The sequence below is a fragment of the Pleurodeles waltl genome, chromosome 3_1 (assembly GCF_031143425.1).
Source record: "Pleurodeles waltl isolate 20211129_DDA chromosome 3_1, aPleWal1.hap1.20221129, whole genome shotgun sequence".
Classification (NCBI taxonomy): domain Eukaryota; kingdom Metazoa; phylum Chordata; class Amphibia; order Caudata; family Salamandridae; genus Pleurodeles; species Pleurodeles waltl.
Window position 1 is genome coordinate 772,840,476 of NC_090440.1, and position 22,756 is coordinate 772,863,231.

The window sequence follows — 22,756 nt, forward strand, 5'->3', positions numbered from 1 at the left end:
TGGGGCATTTTTCTCAATGTCCCTCCTTTGTGTGCTTACCTCCCTCTCAGGCGATTTTACTAAGAGAACATTTTTGTTGCCCATCGCACTACATCATGCTTTCTCCTAGTACAGCGTGTGATGGCCCCTCCTCCCGTCTAGTTTTGAACAAAACAATGACGTTCATAGAGAACAGGAAGTTGTTTTTTTGTTTCCATGGAAGATACAGCTGCCAGCAAGAACCTAGTGCACTTTGCACCAACAATGTTTTACGCAACTGAATGTTGAAGCACTGAAATCTCTGTGCCACCTGCTGCTGTGAAGCCACCTCATTAAAAAGACGCACAGGTGCCAGCTTGTTCCTCGGCCAACAGAAAATAACACTAATTAGGAAATACTACACCAGATTGAAGGATACAACTTTGATTAAGCATCTAGTGCACACTCTTTTTGCATGGCAGGCCCGCTAAAGTGTGCTGCCTTCCTGACTGGCATGCATTACTGGGCCAAGGAGGCAGGTGGTAAACCAAGCGCTTGGGCAGCCTTATGGTGGATCACAAGTAATCACTCCAGTCTCTTATTTGGCATTGTATCCTCTCAAGGCCTGGTTGAGTTTGTCTTATAAGAATGGAAAGATTTATAGGGATTTAAACTGGTCTTGTCTAACCTTTGCTACAGACATCAACTAGAAAAATAAGTCACACCACATGACTAAACTGTTTTCCTGTTCTCATCAGCACTAATTCCTCTTCTATAAACACGTAGCATGAAGTTCACCATGATACCACCTGACCAGGTCTATGCACCCCACCTAAATATTTTCATATAGGTCATATTACAACCACACACCTTTTTTAACCCGACCAGCAATTCCTCCAGACAGTCAGTGCCACAACACCACAGCAGCGCTCCGCACACATGTAAAGATAACATTGGTTTAACAACTTTACCCAGACTGGTATTTTTCATTTACCATCAAAACACCATACCAATATCAACTGCAGACAAGAACCCTTCAGCTGGTCGGAAGAGCACTGAATCGGCCTCTTGACAGTTAGTCGGGCTACAGAAGCACCTCTATTGCAACATACCCGCTCTTTCCTGCCACCACCTCTTCTCCCCTTTCCCTCCACAGAGATACACTGGATTTTGCACATAAATCCCAGTAATGAAAGCAGTCAGCCGGCTGATAAAATGTCACATTACTGTGAAAGTGCACCAAATTTCAAAAGATTATATGCTGTCACTCACAGGCCCGTGGCTGAAGTGACGAGCATTGCCTACCTTGGAAACACACAAAAAAGAAGGGGTAGGGTGGTGAAGGGGGCGGTCAGTAGTACACTGCAAAGCCGGCTCTGGAATCATAATTCACTGATTTGTCCCGTTTGGCAAAAAAATAAGGCAGAATGTTGCACGGCGGATAAATAATACATTGCCAGAGTGATGAATGAAGGAAGGAACGAGGTTCGGGCACGCATCACTCCATTTGCAAATCAAGAGCCTTTAGGTTAGGGATCAGCGCCCTACTGTTACAGTGCTGCATGGTTAAAAACTTATAAGGTCCCAAAGGCGAGACCTTTTGGCTTTGCCTATGCTTATTTTCTCTTTAGTTACTGATCCAAGGTGGATCAGTAATTATAAGGAAAATAAAAAATTAGAACTTTTATAAGTTTTAAGTGAGCAGTGCAGTATTGAAGCAATGGGGGAGCAGAAGCATACGAAGGGATGACAGGGGATAGTGGGACATAAAAGCAAAACAAGGAGGGTGCAGGTACTATACATGTAATACTGGGAGGGTGAGTGGCAACGCGGAGCGTGACAAAAGCAATACACGCAGGAGGGACAGGGAAGCAACACAGGGTTTGGGGAAAGCATTATAGAGGATGCAGTTTGAAAAGTAACAACTGGAGGAGGGAACATGCAGGTGGGGGGGAGCAACACTGAGGACACTGGAAGGCAACAGTGAGAAGCACAGGTGAGCACAAGAGGGAGAAGGCAGGGAGAAGCACACTGAAAACGGAGTAACATGATTGCAGCGGGAGAGAAGTACACAAGGGGGGCATCTAAAAAAATAAATGCACTCTCATGGTGCGCTTCAATAAAATAAAAAAAATAGTGCTTTAAAAGCAAGCAGTGGGAGCAGAGATGCCTGCCAATCAAAGAGATGTTAAAGATGCAAAGCTCCATGGGAGCTTCAAACACGAGCTTGGACATGAACATGAAACAGCCAAATGAGTGCGACAGCAAAGCGAACCAATGGGCAAACCACAATACTCGCAACTGACAGTGTTGTCTAGTATGTTCGATCTAGTGACAAAGGACAAAAGAACCACTCTCCTCTGAAACGGAATGACAAACGCCACTTTTGGTTCCATCTCAGGTGCTGTGGTATATTGAAGTGACCACAGCAGCAGGGAAATAAGGATTAGAACCAGAGGCAAACCATCTGCACTATTCGAGCCCTAAATGTAAATTGTTGATAAGTTCACCTTGATCAAATATGGAGAAGTGGTCTAGCAAATGAGAGTGCATTTATCAAGAATTAAAAAAATTAAGTGATATTACTTTTAGGGCTCGGATTATTGAGTGTACAAGGAAGAATTAGGATTATCTTTTTTTTTTTTTTAAAGGATTTGCAAACATTAAAACAAAAGAGATGGGTGGTGGTGTGCTGCAGTAAAAAAAAAAAAAAAAAAGCAACAAGCATTTGCAATGCAATGGGTCTCGTGTTACTCAAGTTAGAGCCATTAGCATTGTAAATTCCTAAGTGGACTTTACTTGGCACATAAATTGAAAATTAAAAGTAAAACAGTTGACATAAGCAAGTCAATTTAAAGCGCCACAGTCACCATGAGCATTTGCGCGGAGAGACACAAAAGGGAAAAAAAGTTTGCTTGCAGTCAAACCTACTGGCAACCTTGCAAGTATCCATGTAACAGGGGCAGTCTGCAAGGCAGTAACAAAACTGCCCCAAGGAGAGACAAACATAAGGCATTTACCAATGATAACAAAGGATTTTGAAAAAGCAGGTCCATGAACGAGTGATGGTGCTGGGCTTACGGTGGGCGTGTTTAAAAGAACGCAGATAGATTACAACACGTCAGAGCACTGGTGCGCTTGAACTAAAAAGGATTCTTTATATACACACAATGCCCAAAAGAAATACAGAATGTGGTATGCGATTATTCAGTGTATTTTTCAGATGTAAAATAGCTCTTCATGCAACGCAATACAAGCACTCCATAAGAGGCAGAATACTACACGAAACAGTCAATAGCATGAGATAAACAGTAAGACTCCTCCAGCGGGGCCGACGTTCATTCAGTTTCGTTTTTTACCCAAATTTAATAGGTTTCTCGTACATAACAAACACACAGAAGTACATGTTATGTACATTTTGATCTGTTTGTTCAGAACATAACAAAAGAAAACAGATCCAACAGCATCAACAGAAAAGTAGATTTGTGCAATATCACATTTGAGGATAAAGGGCAGTCTGACGGTTTTCACACCAGGTGTGTTTGCCAGTAAAGGATTTTTTGCAAATTAGCAATATAGAAACACTTTTAGTATGTCCAGTGGACTTGGATACTCGGAAATAAAAAAAAAATCTGGGATCAGTCTGAAAGTCAAATGAACAGGCACGTCAATCTATTAAATACAAATACGTTTGCCCAAACACTGCTCCGATTTCCTTGTGTGAGGGATAGCGATGCAGCACTTGCTTAAGTCATCTGCATTAAAAAAGAAGGACTACAATGAAATAATTCTACAATTGTTCAAGGGACTGCCAGCGTTCTATTTCACTTCTAGAACAGAATGGGTTGAGGGACTGACTTATAACATTGCAGGGAACAAGGAAGATTTGTGGCCGACACGGAACCAACTAATGGGGGTGAATTCAAATAAGGGCGGATGTTGGATTGGACTTCACATAATATTGCTGTTAAAACCGCGACAATATAGAAACCCATGTTTACAGCCCAAAAGATATCATGGAGTGAAAGCCTACAAGCTATAACACTCTTGTGAAGTACACATGGCCCATCTTTTGCAATCAAGGTCAGTAGGATCTCGAAGTAAAAAATTGTTTTTGTTGATGTGAAACAGTGCATAAACAGGATTAATGCGAACTACAAAACAACCCGCGAGACTGAATTCACCCAATTCTCTCATTTTATTAGGAGAGCTACTAGATTCCAGATTCCACATGTGTAAAACAAACTTTCAGTGCACGCCAGAACAGAACAACAGACTACTGGGTGACAGTGCATTACCAAGACCATGGTGATGAGCATTTCTGACAAGAGGAGAGAAATTTACTTTGGAAATCTTGGTCTCCAGCACTAGGCCACATATAATAAGAACGCAACACCAGACAAGTGTAGGACAGTTTTATGACAGGTTATTGAGACACTATGTGCAGTGAGAGGAAAAACACAAAATCAGCTGCCTCAGACTCTTCTTCTCAGACTTCCCTTTCAAAACCAGCGCTGGCCATATGATGCAGATTAAAAGTTGCCATTGTTTTGTTCTATGGATACACTCCGGAGTGGATTAGAACTGAGCAGATGGTGATTGGTTATGTTTGAAATTCGCAACAAGCGATTCAGGGTTTTCCTTATCAGGTGGTGGCAACTACTTGATTGTCTGTGTAGTAGTACATAAACTTGTGCTAGAGCGCACTAGACTTTTTGTTTGCCGATTAGGTGTATGCGTGAACGAGCTGCTAGCTTTGTAAGTATTCAATTCTGGCTGAGTGAAGGACCTATGTTAAGCTGACATTGTTGTGAATAATGAGGAATGACTGGTTTATGGGAGCATATTTATGTTTTTTGAATGTGGTAATGATGTTTAAGGGCAGAGTGAGGAAACCATGTCAAGCTCAAGTTCTTACAAGTTATGAGGGATGATAGCTGTATGTGGGTTTGTTGCGTTTTGTTTTTCCAATGCGGTAATGATGTTTTAAAACATTACCTCTTTGCATATTTTCACTTTTTCTGGGAGACTTCTTGATGATTTCCTTTTCGAGAGAGTATTGATAGGTGCATTGGTTTGAGTTCATTTAGTGTGTGTTTGTTGGAAGGTTTGCGTTGCAGCAGGCTCATGACGGGAAACTACAAGGGAGTTTTTAGTTGAAAACATTTATGTTATATATGTCTGAGTAAGTATTTAATTTTATTTTGGTTTCACAGGGGTTTGAAGTTTCAACTGTATATTTTATTTTTGAACCCCGTTTTGGATGAATCAGGCTGCTTCTACGAATGGGAGACTAATCCAATGTAATCCAGTATGCTATTTCTTTTGAGCTGATTTGGATATTGATCGCTTAATCAATCTCATCAAGGAACCTTAGGTGCCTTATATTCCTCTTATGTATTCAATTTGATAAGTTTTCATCTTTGGGCTCGCAGTTATTTTGGGTTTCACCAATTCTACTTTTATGGTATACTCTTATTATTAGTCTGTTTTTTTGCTGGCCAGGTCTATGGTTATTCTTTCTCTGGAATGTAAAGTACTTGATGGCACATATGCATCCTTTTGAGTTATATTGCATCTCGTGGTCGGTATCTGCTCAGTTATTCTTGCACTCTAGCTCCATTTGAATGAATGGGTTAAGTTCCTCTGGTCTTCTCTTCTTTCTTATTCTTTATGTCTTCGTTTGCATTGTTTATATTAACTGGCATTTTCTACGTGGTTTAGCATCAATGGGTTTGCCTTTTTGCTTTCTTTCCTTCCTCCTGCTTTCTATTTCTTGCTACACATTGTGTGTGGTTTCTGTTATGGGGTATACCTTTTGTATGTTCTAGTTGTTCTCTTTTCTCTTTCTGCTCGTTAAATAATGGGTCTTGTGTTTCTCCTTTTCTATTGTTTTCTTTGATGATAGCTCTTGTTCTAGTATTTGCTGGTCAAATTGTTGTTCTGTTTTGTACATTCTCTCTCCTTTTTCTTTGCCTCTTTGTCTCTTTTCTCTGGTTTTTGTGTTCTTAGATATGTCTCTTTGTGGTGTAGCCAAGCCGGTCTTGGTTTGTCTGGATTTGTCCTGTTAATTATAGGAACTAATTTGTGTTCTTTTCTTTCTCTTTTTATTGTGTGTATGTTTGTATAGACCTGAAGTAGTGGGGATTCCACGAAACATGTGTTGGCAACTTCAGTGCTAAGGCTACTGATGGTACTTATGATTAGATCTGCACCTGAGTGTTATGACAGCTTAAAAAGTTGTTTTTCAAGTGTATATCAATTATATACTAATACTGTGAATTTTTGTAATTGATGTTTATTAATTGATATGCATAATTTATAGTGAATGTGTACCTGTATGTATCAACAAAACAATTTAGTAATACTATACTTACAATTTATTCTGTGTGATTTACATTTCTTCATTATATGTGAGCCTTTAGCCCCCACAACCCTCAATAAATCCTATGTAATTTGTCAGCTGGACAAACGGACATTTGTGGGCGAGTGCACAGGGCCAGTACTCAGTTTGTCCAAATGATATTATAACTGTTCAATCAAGACTCTTTGGCCTATGTGACTGGCTCCCTGCCAGAGTTGGTCACCAAAAGGGGGCCGGAATAGCAGTTTACAAGTTTATCAACGTTTTCCAAAATTGGACCACAAGCATGGTGCTCTGCAATGGTTTATTGTGTTGAATGAAAAAAAAGTGATTCACTTTCCATTATAAATTCACATCTCCAGAACTCTCTGGTGGATTTTTGTCCTTGAGGTATTACTTGGAAGATAAAAATAGAGCCTACTTTTTTTATATTCTCGTGTCAGATTATTGAATCTTGTTTCGTTCTTATTGAGCTGTTTTGGTACTTCTTAAAAGTTTTACACTTGTGCCTTTAATAAAAATTGACTGCTCACAGCCACCCAAGGTTGAGCTAACGTTTTTCAAACTAATCTGACTGGACCCAGTACAGGCAGTATATTTAATGCATGGTAAGGTGCCACAAGCAGACCATATAATAAACCGCTTTCCTCACACTATCCTTTACGAAAAAAGGCTACATTTTAAAAAAACAAGAAAGGTTTACTTTATTTAAATGCAATGGCAGACATGGTGGTCTGCTGACTCCAGCATGTCACCATCTCTCTGATGCCTTCCAGCCATAGTAAGTTGCAAATTGTGGTCTACCTGATTAATATTCATTTTGGTAGGTCGGACTGCAACTAACACTTAAGAAGAATTTTAAAAAATGACCTACAAGTACATAAGCTGGTTCGCGAAAATTCAACACTGATCTGAAACTGCGAACAGATTTTTGTGACCATTTTTTTGTACACCTGGGCCTTTGTCCATAGACAAGGTCCATAACCTCACGTGGAGAGACCCTTTCTGCAACCAGAAAATAGTTCAATCTTGAAAATGGCAATGAATGAAAGAATAGGATGAAAATTAGTGCAAGTGTGAAAAAGAGCTCACTATTTTATACGAATATTCAGAACACTACTTCACTATTCAACAACGCTCCTCGCATCAGCATGAGACACCAAGATAATGATCTAAACGTTGATGTAAAAAAAAAAAAAAACGAAAAACAGGGTCGTCATTCGAGAGGGCTTTGTAACAGCACTCTTACCGAGGTATGAAGTCAACACTGGATCACCAACAGGGCGCCAACTATTAGAGAGAAGACTTTTACACGCACACAGAATAGACGAAAACCCCTCCCCTCTACCCCCACCACCACCACTACTACTACTACTACTACTAACCAAATGGTTTCAATTTTACCATGAGCACCGGCATGGGCGCACTTGCCAGTCTACTGGACAACCCAGGGCTGTGGACTAAGCAAAAGGAAATATAGCGTGTTGAGTGACAGAAAAAAATGCACTGGACTTTCTCTGAACGTTGCAATCGCTGCTTAGCTTTATCTGCTGTGAAAGTCACAGCGGCACTCCCTCCTGTGCCTAAACTAATCGACACAACGTAAAATTAGAAGGAATGTGTTCTGAGAGATACTAGCGAGTTCCTTGATGTGCTTACTTCGACAGTCACAGATTGAGATTTTGCAGCACTGCCTGCTCTGACAGGTTTAAGGTCGTGGTTGATGCCACAGTGAAGACTTACATCACTGCCTAACAGTTATTACTGTTTCTGGGGGTGTCTGTCACGACAGTCGAAAAATTGACTGTTGCTGACTCTGCTCTTAAAGTCAGAGTGGGACCCTTGCTTTGCCGGAAAGTATCAGACCTGAGTCTTGCTGTTCTTGGGCTGAAAGTCACAGACCAAGGTTCCTGTTGCCAAATCTCACAGACAGAAACTGCCTGGGAGAAGCTCCGTAGTTGTGCCCTGCTCCGTACTAGCCCCCCTCCTCACCTCTCTGGGCACCAGCTGCTGCTCCTCGCCGGGCACCATGTCCGCTGCAGGCAGGGTGTCCCACCTGTCCCGAATTTCTTGTGCGTTATCTGAAAATGAAATCTGTTGTGCGTTTTAATCCTCTGACTGGCTGATTGACGTCTTCTGTCCCGTAATTACTGCGAGCAGGGCCAGATACAAGGGGCACCCTCGCAGGTGCTCAAAACCAATCACGAAGGCGGAAACATATTCTCCGAGCAGCGAGTACGCCTGATGACGTAGTATTGGTTAAAGAGACGCCTCATAGCATAGGCTTGGGACGTTATTTTGGCTCATTGGCTGTCAGCATCAGAAATTGTAAGAAACTTGTGGGTTGGATGGGAATATGCTTACAGGTTGTTCATTGGCTGCGGTTCTCCGGCCACTACACGTGCACCGGTCTTTTCACCACCAGAGAATGAAACGTACTCAAGTGTTATCGGGTTGCCTCTGGAGGAAGCGGGACCGCTGGCTGTTGTAGTTGGACGATCCTGGTAATCGGATAGACGAGATCGAGGGCTAACCGCATAGTCTTCGCCCCACAGAAGGTTACTTGACGGTGTTAGGCACCGGGAGCCATCCAGGAGCAACGCGTCACCAAGTGTGTTACCTGCACCCTGAGTCACAGCTTCCCAAGCACAGCTGATCCTGGCCACTCCTTATTCCACTACCGCAAAAGTGTGATTTGCGTATTCAGTCTTTTAGGCATGCATGCTAGTCTACTTCGGGTAGGCGTTAAGTCGCGGGGTGTTACTTGCAGGACTGTCACCGTTGCGCACCACAATACAGTCCTAGAGCTTTCGCTACGATACTGTACTGTAATTATACGCTGTGTCCACCTCCCTTCTAATTTAAATTCGTTCAACTCGTTTTGCACAAAGCCGTGTGAACTCGAATCCCAGCTGTAGCTCCAGATTGACATGATCGGGCGTTTGGCTCATCACTTTCGGAACGAGATCTATATGCATTTTGTTTCCAGTGATTTGTGTTACTGAAAAACAAGTCATTACCACTCCATCTGTGTCCTAGTCGTTAAAACTTAAAGTAGCTCCTTCTCCCAGTCAGAAAAAAATCGGTATAATTCTGAGCAAGCCCTAACCACTCAACCTGCGTACTATTGTGAGCTCGTTTGGCCTTATTTGGTCTCTGGTAATTTTATATATAAGGGGACGCGTTAGAGGTTTGACGGACCTTTTGACTCTGCTAAGGAGTTCCACCATGGACACACATTTTTCTCATGACCCAACTAACAACAATACAACTTAATTAAACAAATCATTAACAGAAACTTTGAGTCATTAAACTTTTACACACATTAGCTCATGTGACCATGAATAACCGCACCTTTTAGTAAAGTTAGAAAGTTTATTTCCCAAGATTAACAATGCTAATGTCACGTAAAGCAATCTCAAAACCAACTGATAAACATAGACTAATAACACAGGTTGACCAAAACGCCAGAAAAACCTAAATTTAACCAAAGCATTTAACATTAAACATTCAAGAGTTACCGTACAATTAATATCAACAATAACTGAACAATTGAAAAAGCATTCACCTAGACATTCATAGGTGAATACAATCAACCCTCTATTAATAACATTTGTTGAATGTGGACACACAAACTAACTCTCTAATTCAAATAGTATGGTTGGCTTTCAAGCAAAAAAAAAAAAAAAATAGACAAAAGTTCATTTGGAAAACATTTAGCAATGGCTCTTAGTAGAAATATGGCGGTTGGTACCTAAAAGAAAAGAACACAATTTATGACAAATATGATTTCATTTTGTTATACCTCTCCTGAATGGATCAGCAAGGCGAGATTTCTACGTCAGTTGGACACCCGTCTGGTCAGCATTGTCAGGGGAAAGTGAAGGGGATTGGCTCAGCCACGATTGGGCTGTAAATTAACCCCTTCTGTGCCGCGGACGTAGTGGTTACGTCCTGCGGCACAGTGCTGCTGTGCCGAGGACGTAACCACTACGTCCTCGGCACACAGCCCAGAGGGAGCGCTCTCGCTCCCTCTGTGTGCTTCCCCCCACCCCCCCAAAGTCAGGGATGGAAGGGGAAGCCCTTCCCCTTCCACCCCCGACCCCCACAACCCCCCCCTGTGACGTCAGCGCGTGCTGATTAGTCACAGGGTCTCCCCCATCGCGCTGGAAGCAGAGCTTCCAGCACGATTGAAAGAGAAATGCTTTTGCATTTCTCTTTCAATCACTGGGGGAGGCCCCGAGAGGCTTCAAAGGGAAGGAAATGTATTTCTTTCCCTTTGAAGTCTCTCACAGGTTTCAAAAGCCGGATTGCTTGCAATCCGGCTTTTGAAACCCCACTAGACACCAGGGATTTTTTTTTTTGGGAATGAAACTGTCAAAAGGGAGCGACCCCTTGGGCAAGGGTCGCTCCCAGGGGGGGCATTTTTTTAGGAAGGCCTTTTCTGCCCCCCCCTGGGGGCAGATTGGCCTATTATTAGGCCGATCTGCCCCCAGGGGGGGCAGAAACCTTTAGGCACCAGGGAGTTTTTTTTTTTTGTTCGTTTTTTTGTGATGTTTTCTTTTTTTTAGGTGGGGAGCGACCCCTTAGGCAAGGATCGCTCCCCTAGGGGGCAATATATATTTAGGCCATTTCTGCCCCCTTGGGGGCAGATTGGCCTACTTTGATGAGGCCAATCTGCCCCCAAGGGGGGCAGAAACCATTAGACACCAGGGAGTTTTTTTTTTTCCGCAAATTTTACGCAACAGGAGCGACCCCTTGGGCAAGGGTCGCTCCCAGGGGGGGCATTTTTTGGGAAGGCATTTTCTGCCCCCCCTGGGGGCAGATCGGCCTATTATTAGGCCGATCCGCCCCCAGGGGGGGCAGAAACCTCTAGGCACCAGGGATCATTTCTTTTTTTTTTTCTTTTTGTTATGTTTTCTTTTTTTTTTAGGTGGGGAGTGACCCCTTAGGCAAGGGTCGCTCCCCTAGGGGGCAAATTATATTTAGGCCATTTCTGCCCCCCTTGGGGGCAGATTGGCCTATTTTGATGAGGCCAATCTGCCCCCAAGGGGGGCAGAAACCATTAGACGCCAGGGAGTTTTTTTTTTGCGTGAATTTCACGCAAGGGGAGCGACCCCTTAGGCAAGGGTCGCTCCCTGGGGGGGGATTATTTTAGGCCATTTCTGCCCCCCTGGGGGGTAGATCAGCCTATTTTGAATCGGCTGATCTGCCCCCAAGGGGGCAGAAACCACTAGGCACCGGGGATTTGTTTTTTGGTGTCAATGTCACGCAGGGGGAGCGACCCCGTAGGCAAGGGTCGCTCCCGGGGGTTGGGGGACAAATTAATTTTATTATTATTAGGCCGATCTGCCACCAGGGGGGGGGCAGAAACCTCTAGGCGCCAGGGCAAAAACATTTTGTGTTTTTTTTTTTGTATGTTTGTTTTTTTAGAGATGGGGAGCGACCCATCAGGCAAGGGTCGCTCCCCTGGGGGGGCAAACTGTATTTAGACCATTTCTGCCCCCCTTGGGGGCAGATTGGTCGATTTTAGGTCAATCTGCCCCCAAGGGGGCAGAAACCACTAGGCACTGGGGATTTGTTTTTTTGGTGCCAATGTCACGCAGGGGGAGCGACCCCATAGGCGAGGGTCGCTCCTGGTGGGGGGGTTGGGGTCGGGGATGCAAATTTATTTTAGGCCATTTCTGCCCCCCTTGGGGGCAGATTGGTCGATTTTAGGTCAATCTGCCCCCAAGGGGGCAGAAACCACTAGGCACCGGGGATTTGTTTTTTTGGCGCCAATGTCACGCAGGGGGAGCGACCCCATAGGCGAGGGTCGCTCCTGGTGGGGGTTGGGGATGCAAATTTATTTTAGGCCATTTCTGCCCCCCCTGGGGGCAGATCGGCCTATTATTAGGCCGATCTGCCACCAGGGGGGGGGCAGAAACCTCTAGGCGCCAGGGCAAATTTTTTTAGTGTTTTTTTTTTTGTATGTTTGTTTTTTTAGAGATGGGGAGCGACCCATCAGGCAAGGGTCGCTCCCCTGGGGGGCAAACTGTATTTAGACCATTTCTGCCCCCCTTGGGGGCAGATTGGTCGATTTTAGGTCAATCTGCCCCCAAGGGGGCAGAAACCACTAGGCACTGGGGATTTGTTTTTTTGGTGCCAATGTCACGCAGGGGGAGCGACCCCATAGGCGAGGGTCGCTCCTGGTGGGGGGGTTGGGGTCGGGGATGCAAATTTATTTTAGGCCATTTCTGCCCCCCCTGGGGGCAGATCGGCCTATTATTAGGCCGATCTGCCACCAGGGGGGGGCAGAAACCTCTAGGCTCCAGGGCAAATTTTTTGTGTGTTTTTTTGTTTTGTATGTTTGTTTTTTTAGAGATGGGGAGTGACCCATCAGGCAAGTGTCGCTCCCCTGGGGGGCAAACTGTATTTAGACCATTTCTGCCCCCCTTGGGGGCAGATTGGTCGATTTTAGGTCAATCTGCCCCCAAGGGGGCAGAAACCACTAGGCACCGGGGATTTGTTTTTTTGGCGCCAATGTCACGCAGGGGGAGCGACCCCATAGGCGAGGGTCGCTCCTGGTGGGGGTTGGGGATGCAAATTTATTTTAGGCCATTTCTGCCCCCCCTGGGGGCAGATCGGCCTATTATTAGGCCGATCTGCCACCAGGGGGGGGGGGGGCAGAAACCTCTAGGCGCCAGGGCAAATTTTTTTTGTGTTTTTTTTTTAGTATGTTTGTTTTTTTAGAGATGGGGAGCGACCCATCAGGCAAGGGTCGCTCCCCTGGGGGGCAAACTGTATTTAGACCATTTCTGCCCCCCTTGGGGGCAGATTGGTCGATTTTAGGTCAATCTGCCCCCAAGGGGGCAGAAACCACTAGGCACTGGGGATTTGTTTTTTTGGTGCCAATGTCACGCAGGGGGAGCGACCCCATAGGCGAGGGTCGCTCCTGGTGGGGGGGTTGGGGTCGGGGATGCAAATTTATTTTAGGCCATTTCTGCCCCCCCTGGGGGCAGATCGGCCTATTATTAGGCCGATCTGCCACCAGGGGGGGCAGAAACCTGTAGGCTCCAGGGCAATTTTTTTTTGTGTTTTTCTTTTTGTATGTTTGTTTTTTTAGAGATGGGGAGTGACCCATCAGGCAAGGGTCGCTCCCCTGGGGGGCAAACTGTATTTAGACCATTTCTGCCCCCCTTGGGGGCAGATTGGTCGATTTTAGGTCAATCTGTCCCCAAGGGGGCAGAAACCACTAGGCACCGGGGATTTGTTTTTTTGGCGCCAATGTCACGCAGGGGGAGCGACCCCATAGGCGAGGGTCGCTCCTGGTGGGGGTTGGGGATGCACATTTATTTTAGGCCATTTCTGCCCCCCCTGGGGGCAGATCGGCCTATTATTAGGCCGATCTGCCACCGGGGGGGGGGGGCAGAAACCTGTAGGCGCCAGGGCAGATTTTTTTTTTTGTGTTTTTTTTTTGTTTGTTTGTTTTTTTAGAGGTGGGGAGCGACCCATCAGACAAGGGTCGCTCCCCTGGGGGGCAAACTGTGTTTAGACCATTTTTGCCCCCCTTGGGGGCAGATTGGTCGATTTTAGGTCAATCTGCCCCAAGGGGGCAGAAACCACTAGGCACCGGGGATTTGTTTTTTGGCGCCAATGTCACGCAGGGGGAGCGACTCCGTAGGCAAGGGTCGCTCCTGGGCAGCGGGGGTTTGGGGGAGTGGGGTGGTCAAATTTATTTTAGGGCATTTCCTCCCTCCCCCCCCCCGGGCCGGCTGAGCTAGAGGCCAAAATCCACAGCTAGGCACTTTGCAAAAAACACCTCTGTTTTCTGTGAAAAAATATGTTGTGTCCACGTTGTGTTTTGGGCCATTTCCTTTAGTGGGCGCTAGGCCTACCCACACAAGTGAGGTACCATTTTTATGGAGAGACTTAGGGGAACGCTGGGTGGAAGGAAATTTGTGGCTCCTCTCAGATTCCAGAACTTTCTGCCACAGAAATGTGAGGAACATGTGTTTTTTTAAGCCAAATTTTGAGGTTTGCAAAGGATTCTGGGTTACAGAACCTGGTCCGAGCCACACAAATCACCCCATCTTGGATTCCCTTAGGTCTCTAGTTTTCAGAAATGCACAGGTTTGGTAGGTTTCCCTAGGTGGCGGCTGAGCTACAGGCCAAAATCTACAGGTAGGCACTTTGCTAAAAACAGGTCTGTTTTCTGTGATGTGTCCACGTTGCGCTTTGGGGCGTTTCCTGTCGCGGGCGCTAGGCCTACCCACACAAGTGAGGTATCATTTTTATCAGGAGACGTGGGGGAACGCTGGGTGGACGGAAATTTGTGGCTCCTCTCAGATTCCAGAACTTTCTGCCACAGAAATGTGAGGAACATGTGTTTTTTTAGCCAAATTTTGAGGTTTGCAAAGGATTCTGGGTAACAGAACCTGGTCCCAGCCACACAAATCACCCCATCTTGGATTCCCCTAGGTCTCTAGTTTTCAGAAATGCACAGGTTTGGTAGGTTTCCCTAGGTGGCGGCTGAGCTACAGGCCAAAATCTACAGGTAGGCACTTTGCTAAAAACAGGTCTGTTTTCTGTGATGTGTCCACGTTGCGCTTTGGGGCGTTTCCTGTCGCGGGCGCTAGGCCTACCCACACAAGTGAGGTATCATTTTTATCGGGAGACGTGGGGGAACGCTGGGTGGAAGGAAATCTGTGGCTCCTCTCAGATTCCAGAACTTTCTGCCACAGAAATGTGAGGAACATGTGTTTTTTTAGCCAAATTTTGAGGTTTGCAAAGGATTCTGGGTAACAGAACCTGGTCCCAGCCACACAAGTCACCCCATATTGGATTCCCCTAGGTCTCTAGTTTTCAGAAATGCACAGGTTTGGTAGGTTTCCCTAGGTGGCGGCTGAGCTACAGGCCAAAATCTACAGGTAGGCACTTTGCAAAAAACACCTCTGTTTTCCTTCAAAAATTTGGCTGTGTCCACGTTGCGCTTTGGGGCGTTTCCTGTCGCGGGCGCTAGGCCTACCCACACAAGTGAGGTATCATTTTTATCGGGAGACGTGGGGGAATGCTGGGTGGAAGGAAATTTGTGGCTCCTCTCAGATTCCAGAACTTTCTGCCACAGAAATGTGAGGAACATGTGTTTTTTTAGCCAAATTATGAGGTTTGCAAAGGATTCTGGGTAACAGAACCTAGTCCCAGCCACACAAGTCACCCCATCTTGGATTCCCCTAGGTCTCTAGTTTTCAGAAATGCACAGGTTTGGTAGGTTTCCCTAGGTGGCGGCTGAGCTAGAGGCCAAAATCTACAGGTAGGCACTTTGCAAAAAACACCTCTGTTTTCCTTCAAAAATTTGGCTGTGTCCACGTTGCGCTTTGGGGCGTTTCCTGTCGCGGGCGCTAGGCCTACCCACACAAGTGAGGTATCATTTTTATCGGGAGACGTGGGGGAACGCTGGGTGGAAGGAAATTTGTGGCTCCTCTCAGATTCTAGAACTTTCTGCCACAGAAATGTGAGGAACATGTGTTTTTTTAGCCAAATTTTGAGGTTTGCGAAGGATTCTGGGTAACAGAACCTGGTCCGAGCCACACAAGTCACCCCATCTTGGATTCCCCTAGGTCTCTAGTTTTCAGAAATGCACAGGTTTGGTAGGTTTCCCTAGGTGGCGGCTGAGCTACAGGCCAAAATCTACAGGTAGGCACTTTGCAAAAAACACCTCTGTTTTCCTTCAAAAATTTGGCTGTGTCCACGTTGCGCTTTGGGGCGTTTCCTGTCGAGGGCGCTAGGCCTACCCACACAAGTGAGGTATCATTTTTATTGGGAGACGTGGGGGAACGCTGGGTGGAAGGAAATTTGTGGCTCCTCTCAGATTCTAGAACTTTCTGCCACAGAAATGTGAGGAACATGTGTTTTTTTAGCCAAATTTTTAGGTTTGCGAAGGATTCTGGGTAACAGAACCTGGTCCGAGCCACACAAGTCACCCCATCTTGGATTCCCCTAGGTCTCTAGTTTTCAGAAATGCACAGGTTTGGTAGGTTTCCCTAGGTGGCGGCTGAGCTACAGGCCAAAATCTACAGGTAGGCACTTTGCTAAAAACAGGTCTGTTTTCTGTGATGTGTCCACGTTGCGCTTTGGGGCGTTTCCTGTCGCGGGCGCTAGGCCTACCCACACAAGTGAGGTATCATTTTTATCGGGAGACGTGGGGGAACGCTGGGTGGAAGGAAATTTGTGGCTCCTCTCAGATTCCAGAACTTTCTGCCACAGAAATGTGAGGAACATGTGTTTTTTTAGCCAAATTTTGAGGTTTGCAAAGGATTCTGGGTAACAGAACCTGGTCCCAGCCACACAAGTCACCCCATCTTGGATTCCCCTAGGTCTCTAGTTTTCAGAAATGCACAGGTTTGGTAGGTTTCCCTAGGTGGCGGCTGAGCTAGAGGCCAAAATCTACAGGTAGGCACTTTGCAAAAAACACCTCTGTTTTCCTTAAAAAATTTGGCTGTGTCCACGTTGCGCTTTGGGGCGTTTCCTGTCGCGGGCGCTAGGCCTACCCACACAAGTGAGGTATCATTTTTATCGGGAGACGTGGGGGAATGCTGGGTGGAAGGAAATTTGTGGCTCCTCTCAGATTCCAGAACTTTCTGCCACAGAAATGTGAGGAACATGTGTTTTTTTAGCCAAATTTTGAGGTTTGCAAAGGATTCTGGGTAACAGAACCTGGTCCCAGCCACACAAGTCACCCCATCTTGGATTCCCCTAGGTCTCTAGTTTTCAGAAATGCACAGGTTTGGTAGGTTTCCCTAGGTGGCGGCTGAGCTACAGGCCAAAATCTACAGGTAGGCACTTTGCAAAAAACACCTCTGTTTTCCTTCAAAAATTTGGCTGTGTCCACGTTGCGCGTTGGGGCGTTTCCTGTCGCGGGCGCTAGGCCTACCCACACAAGTGAGGTATCATTTTTATCGGGAGACGTGGGGGAACACTGGGTGGAAGGAAATTTGTGGCTCCTCTCAAATTCTAGAACTTTCTGCCACAGAAATGTGAGGAACATGTGTTTTTTTAGCCAAATTTTGAGGTTTGCGAAGGATTCTGGGTAACAGAACCTGGTCCGAGCCACACAAGTCACCCCATCTTGGATTCCCCTAGGTCTCTAGTTTTCAGAAATGCACAGGTTTGGTAGGTTTCCCTAGGTGGCGGCTGAGCTACAGGCCAAAATCTTCAGGTAGGCACTTTGCAAAAAACACCTCTGTTTTCCTTCAAAAATTTGGCTGTGTCCACGTTGCGCTTTGGGGCGTTTCCTGTCGCGGGCGCTAGGCCTACCCACACAAGTGAGGTATCGATTTTATTGGGAGACGTGGGGGAACGCTGGGTGGAAGGAAATTTGTGGCTCCTCTCAGATTCTAGAACTTTCTGCCACAGAAATGTGAGGAACATGTGTTTTTTTAGCCAAAGTTTGAGGTTTGCGAAGGATTCTGGGTAACAGAACCTGGTCCGAGCCACACAAGTCACCCCATCTTGGATTCCCCTAGGTCTCTAGTTTTCAGAAATGCACAGGTTTGGTAGGTTTCCCTAGGTGGCGGCTGAGCTAGAGGCCAAAATCTACAGGTAGGCACTTTGCAAAAAACACCTCTGTTTTCCTTAAAAAATTTGGCTGTGTCCACGTTGCGCTTTGGGGCGTTTCCTGTCGCGGGCGCTAGGCCTACCCACACAAGTGAGGTATCATTTTTATCGGGAGACGTGGGGGAACGCTGGGTGGAAGGAAATTTGTGGCTCCTCTCAGATTCCAGAACTTTCTGCCACAGAAATGTGAGGAACATGTGTTTTTTTAGCCAAATTTTGAGGTTTGCAAAGGATTCTGGGTAACAGAACCTGGTCCCAGCCACACAAGTCACCCCATCTTGGATTCCCCTAGGTCTCTAGTTTTCAGACATGCACAGGTTTGGTAGGTTTCCCTAGGTGGCGGCTGAGCTACAGGCCAAAATCTACAGGTAGGCACTTTGCTAAAAACAGGTCTGTTTTCTGTGATGTGTCCACGTTGCGCTTTGGGGCGTTTCCTGTCGCGGGCGCTAGGCCTACCCACACAAGTGAGGTATCATTTTTATCGGGAGATGTGGGGGAACGCTGGGTGGAAGGAAATTTGTGGCTCCTCTCAGATTCCAGAACTTTCTGCCACAGAAATGTGAGGAACATGTGTTTTTTTAGCCAAATTTTGAGGTTTGCAAAGGATTCTGGGTAACAGAACCTGGTCCCAGCCACACAAGTCACCCCATATTGGATTCCCCTAGGTCTCTAGTTTTCAGAAATGCACAGGTTTGGTAGGTTTCCCTAGGTGGCGGCTGAGCTACAGGCCAAAATCTACAGGTAGGCACTTTGCAAAAAACACCTCTGTTTTCCTTCAAAAATTTGGCTGTGTCCACGTTGCGCTTTGGGGCATTTCCTGACGCGGGCGTTAGGCCTACCCACACAAGTGAGGTATCATTTTTATTGGGAGACGTGGGGGAACGCTGGGTGGAAGGAAATTTGTGGCTCCTCTCAGATTCTAGAACTTTCTGCCACAGAAATGTGAGGAACGTGTTTTTTTAGCCAAAGTTTGAGGTTTGCGAAGGATTCTGGGTAACAGAACCTGGTCCGAGCCACACAAGTCACCCCATCTTGGATTCCCCTAGGTCTCTAGTTTTCAGAAATGCACAGGTTTGGTAGGTTTCCCTAGGTGGCGGCTGAGCTACAGGCCAAAATCTACAGGTAGGCACTTTGCTAAAAACAGGTCTGTTTTCTGTGATGTGTCCACGTTGCGCTTTGGGGCGTTTCCTGTCGCGGGCGCTAGGCCTACCCACACAAGTGAGGTAGCATTTTTATCGGGAGACGTGGGGGAACGCTGGGTGGAAGGAAATTTGTGGCTCCTCTCAGATTCCAGAACTTTCTGCCACAGAAATGTGAGGAACATGTGTTTTTTTAGCCAAATTTTGAGGTTTGCAAAGGATTCTGGGTAACAGAACCTGGTCCCAGCCACACAAGTCACCCCATCTTGGATTCCCCTAGGTCTCTAGTTTTCAGAAATGCACAGGTTTGGTAGGTTTCCCTAGGTGGCGGCTGAGCTACAGGCCAAAATCTACAGGTAGGCACTTTGCAAAAAACACCTCTGTTTTCCTTCAAAAATTTGGCTGTGTCCACGTTGCGCTTTGGGGCGTTTCCTGTCGCGGGCGCTAGGCCTACCCACACAAGTGAGGTATCATTTTTATCGGGAGACGTGGGGGAATGCTGGGTGGAAGGAAATTTGTGGCTCCTCTCAGATTCCAGAACTTTCTGCCACAGAAATGTGAGGAACATGTGTTTTTTTAGCCAAATTTTGAGGTTTGCAAAGGATTCTGGGTAACAGAACCTGGTCCCAGCCACACAAGTCACCCCATCTTGGATTCCCCTAGGTCTCTAGTTTTCAGAAATGCACAGGTTTGGTAGGTTTCCCTAGGTGGCGGCTGAGCTACAGGCCAAAATCTACAGGTAGGCACTTTGCAAAAAACACCTCTGTTTTCCTTCAAAAATTTGGCTGTGTCCACGTTGCGCTTTGGGGCGTTTCCTGTCGCGGGCGCTAGGCCTACCCACACAAGTGAGGTATCATTTTTATCGGGAGACGTGGGGGAACACTGGGTGGAAGGAAATTTGTGGCTCCTCTCAAATTCTAGAACTTTCTGCCACAGAAATGTGAGGAACATGTGTTTTTTTAGCCAAATTTTGAGGTTTGCGAAGGATTCTGGGTAACAGAACCTGGTCCGAGCCACACAAGTCACCCCATCTTGGATTCCCCTAGGTCTCTAGTTTTCAGAAATGCACAGGTTTGGTAGGTTTCCCTAGGTGGCGGCTGAGCTACAGGCCAAAATCTTCAGGTAGGCACTTTGCAAAAAACACCTCTGTTTTCCTTCAAAAATTTGGCTGTGTCCACGTTGCGCTTTGGGGCGTTTCCTGTCGCGGGCGCTAGGTCTACCCACACAAGTGAGGTATCATTTTTATTGGGAGACGTGGGGGAACGCTGGGTGGAAGGAAATTTGTGGCTCCTCTCAGATTCTAGAACTTTCTGCCACAGAAATGTGAGGAACATGTGTTTTTTTAGCCAAAGTTTGAGGTTTGCGAAGGATTCTGGGTAACAGAACCTGGTCCGAGCCACACAAGTCACCCCATCTTGGATTCCCCTAGGTCTCTAGTTTTCAGAAATGCACAGGTTTGGTAGGTTTCCCTAGGTGGCGGCTGAGCTAGAGGCCAAAATCTACAGGTAGGCACTTTGCAAAAAACACCTCTGTTTTCCTTAAAAAATTTGGCTGTGTCCACGTTGCGCTTTGGGGCGTTTCCTGTCGCGGGCGCTAGGCCTACCCACACAAGTGAGGTATCATTTTTATCGGGAGACGTGGGGGAACGCTGGGTGGAAGGAAATTTGTGGCTCCTCTCAGATTCCAGAACTTTCTGCCACAGAAATGTGAGGAACATGTGTTTTTTTAGCCAAATTTTGAGGTTTGCAAAGGATTCTGGGTAACAGAACCTGGTCCCAGCCACACAAGTCACCCCATCTTGGATTCCCCTAGGTCTCTAGTTTTCAGACATGCACAGGTTTGGTAGGTTTCCCTAGGTGGCGGCTGAGCTACAGGCCAAAATCTACAGGTAGGCACTTTGCTAAAAACAGGTCTGTTTTCTGTGATGTGTCCACGTTGCGCTTTGGGGCGTTTCCTGTCGCGGGCGCTAGGCCTACCCATACAAGTGAGGTATCATTTTTATCGGGAGATGTGGGGGAACGCTGGGTGGAAGGAAATTTGTGGCTCCTCTCAGATTCCAGAACTTTCTGCCACAGAAATGTGAGGAACATGTGTTTTTTTAGCCAAATTTTGAGGTTTGCAAAGGATTCTGGGTAACAGAACCTGGTCCCAGCCACACAAGTCACCCCATATTGGATTCCCCTAGGTCTCTAGTTTTCAGAAATGCACAGGTTTGGTAGGTTTCCCTAGGTGGCGGCTGAGCTACAGGCCAAAATCTACAGGTAGGCACTTTGCAAAAAACACCTCTGTTTTACTTAAAAAATGTGGCTGTGTCCACGTTGCGCTTTGGGGCGTTTCCTGTCGCGGGCGCTAGGCCTACCCACACAAGTGAGGTATCATTTTTATCGGGAGACGTGGGGGAATGGTGGGTGGAAGGAAATTTGTGGCTCCTCTCAGATGCCAGAACTTTCTGCCACAGAAATGTGAGGAACATGTGTTTTTTTAGCCAAATTTTGAGGTTTGCAAAGGATTCTGGGTAACAGAACCTGGTCCCAGCCACACAAGTCACCCCATCTTGGATTCCCCTAGGTCTCTAGTTTTCAGAAATGCACAGGTTTGGTAGGTTTCCCTAGGTGGCGGCTGAGCTACAGGCCAAAATCTACAGGTAGGCACTTTGCAAAAAACACCTCTCTTTTCCTTCAAAAATTTGGCTGTGTCCACGTTGTGCTTTGGGGCATTTCCTGTTGCGGGCGCTAGGCCTACCCACACAAGTGAGGTATCATTTTTATTGGGAGACGTAGGGGAACGCTGGGTGGAAGGAAATTTGTGGCTCCTCTCAGATTCTAGAACTTTCTGCCACAGAAATGTGAGGAACATGTGTTTTTTTAGCCAAAGTTTGAGGTTTGCGAAGGATTCTGGGTAACAGAACCTGGTCCGAGCCACACAAGTCACCCCATCTTGGATTCCCCTAGGTCTCTAGTTTTCAGAAATGCACAGGTTTGGTAGGTTTCCCTAGGTGGCGGCTGAGCTACAGGCCAAAATCTACAGGTAGGCACTTTGCTAAAAACAGGTCTGTTTTCTGTGATGTGTCCACGTTGCGCTTTGGGGCGTTTCCTGTCGCGGGCGCTAGGCCTACCCACACATGTGAGGTATCATTTTTATCGGGAGACGTGGGGGAACGCTGGGTGGAAGGAAATTTGTGGCTCCTCTCAGATTCCAGAACTTTCTGCCACAGAAATGTGAGGAACATGTGTTTTTTTAGCCAAATTTTGAGGTTTGCAAAGGATTCTGGGTAACAGAACCTGGTCCCAGCCACACAAGTCACCCCATATTGGATTCCCCTAGGTCTCCAGTTTTCAGAAATGCACAGGTTTGGTAGGTTTCCCTAGGTGGCGGCTGAGCTACAGGCCAAAATCTACAGGTAGGCACTTTGCAAAAAACACCTCTGTTTTCCTTCAAAAATTTGGCTGTGTCCACGTTGCGCTTTGGGGCGTTTCCTGTCGCGGGCGCTAGGCCTACCCACACAAGTGAGGTATCATTTTTATCGGGAGACGTGGGGGAATGCTGGGTGGAAGGAAATTTGTGGCTCCTCTCAGATTCCAGAACTTTCTGCCACAGAAATGTGAGGAACATGTGTTTTTTTAGCCAAATTTTGAGGTTTGCAAAGGATTCTGGGTAACAGAACCTGGTCCCAGCCACACAAGTCACCCCATCTTGGATT

General features: G+C 46.3%; 1 protein-coding gene across 3 annotated transcripts in view; it reads right to left on the bottom strand.

The window, feature by feature from the left end:
* Positions 1-8,527, bottom strand: part of USP47 (ubiquitin specific peptidase 47) — a 1,215,141-nt gene extending 1,206,614 nt beyond the window's left edge. For 2 of the 3 annotated variants that reach the window (XM_069223600.1, XM_069223599.1), the window contains exon 1: positions 8,315-8,490. In XM_069223600.1, coding sequence (XP_069079701.1) covers positions 8,315-8,353 — 39 coding nt within the window. In that variant the 5' untranslated portion in view covers positions 8,354-8,490. Of the gene's footprint in view, positions 1-8,314 lie in introns of all 3 variants that reach the window. The other variant, XM_069223601.1, reaches the window with a different exon arrangement.
* Positions 8,528-22,756: the final 14,229 nt, after the last annotated feature.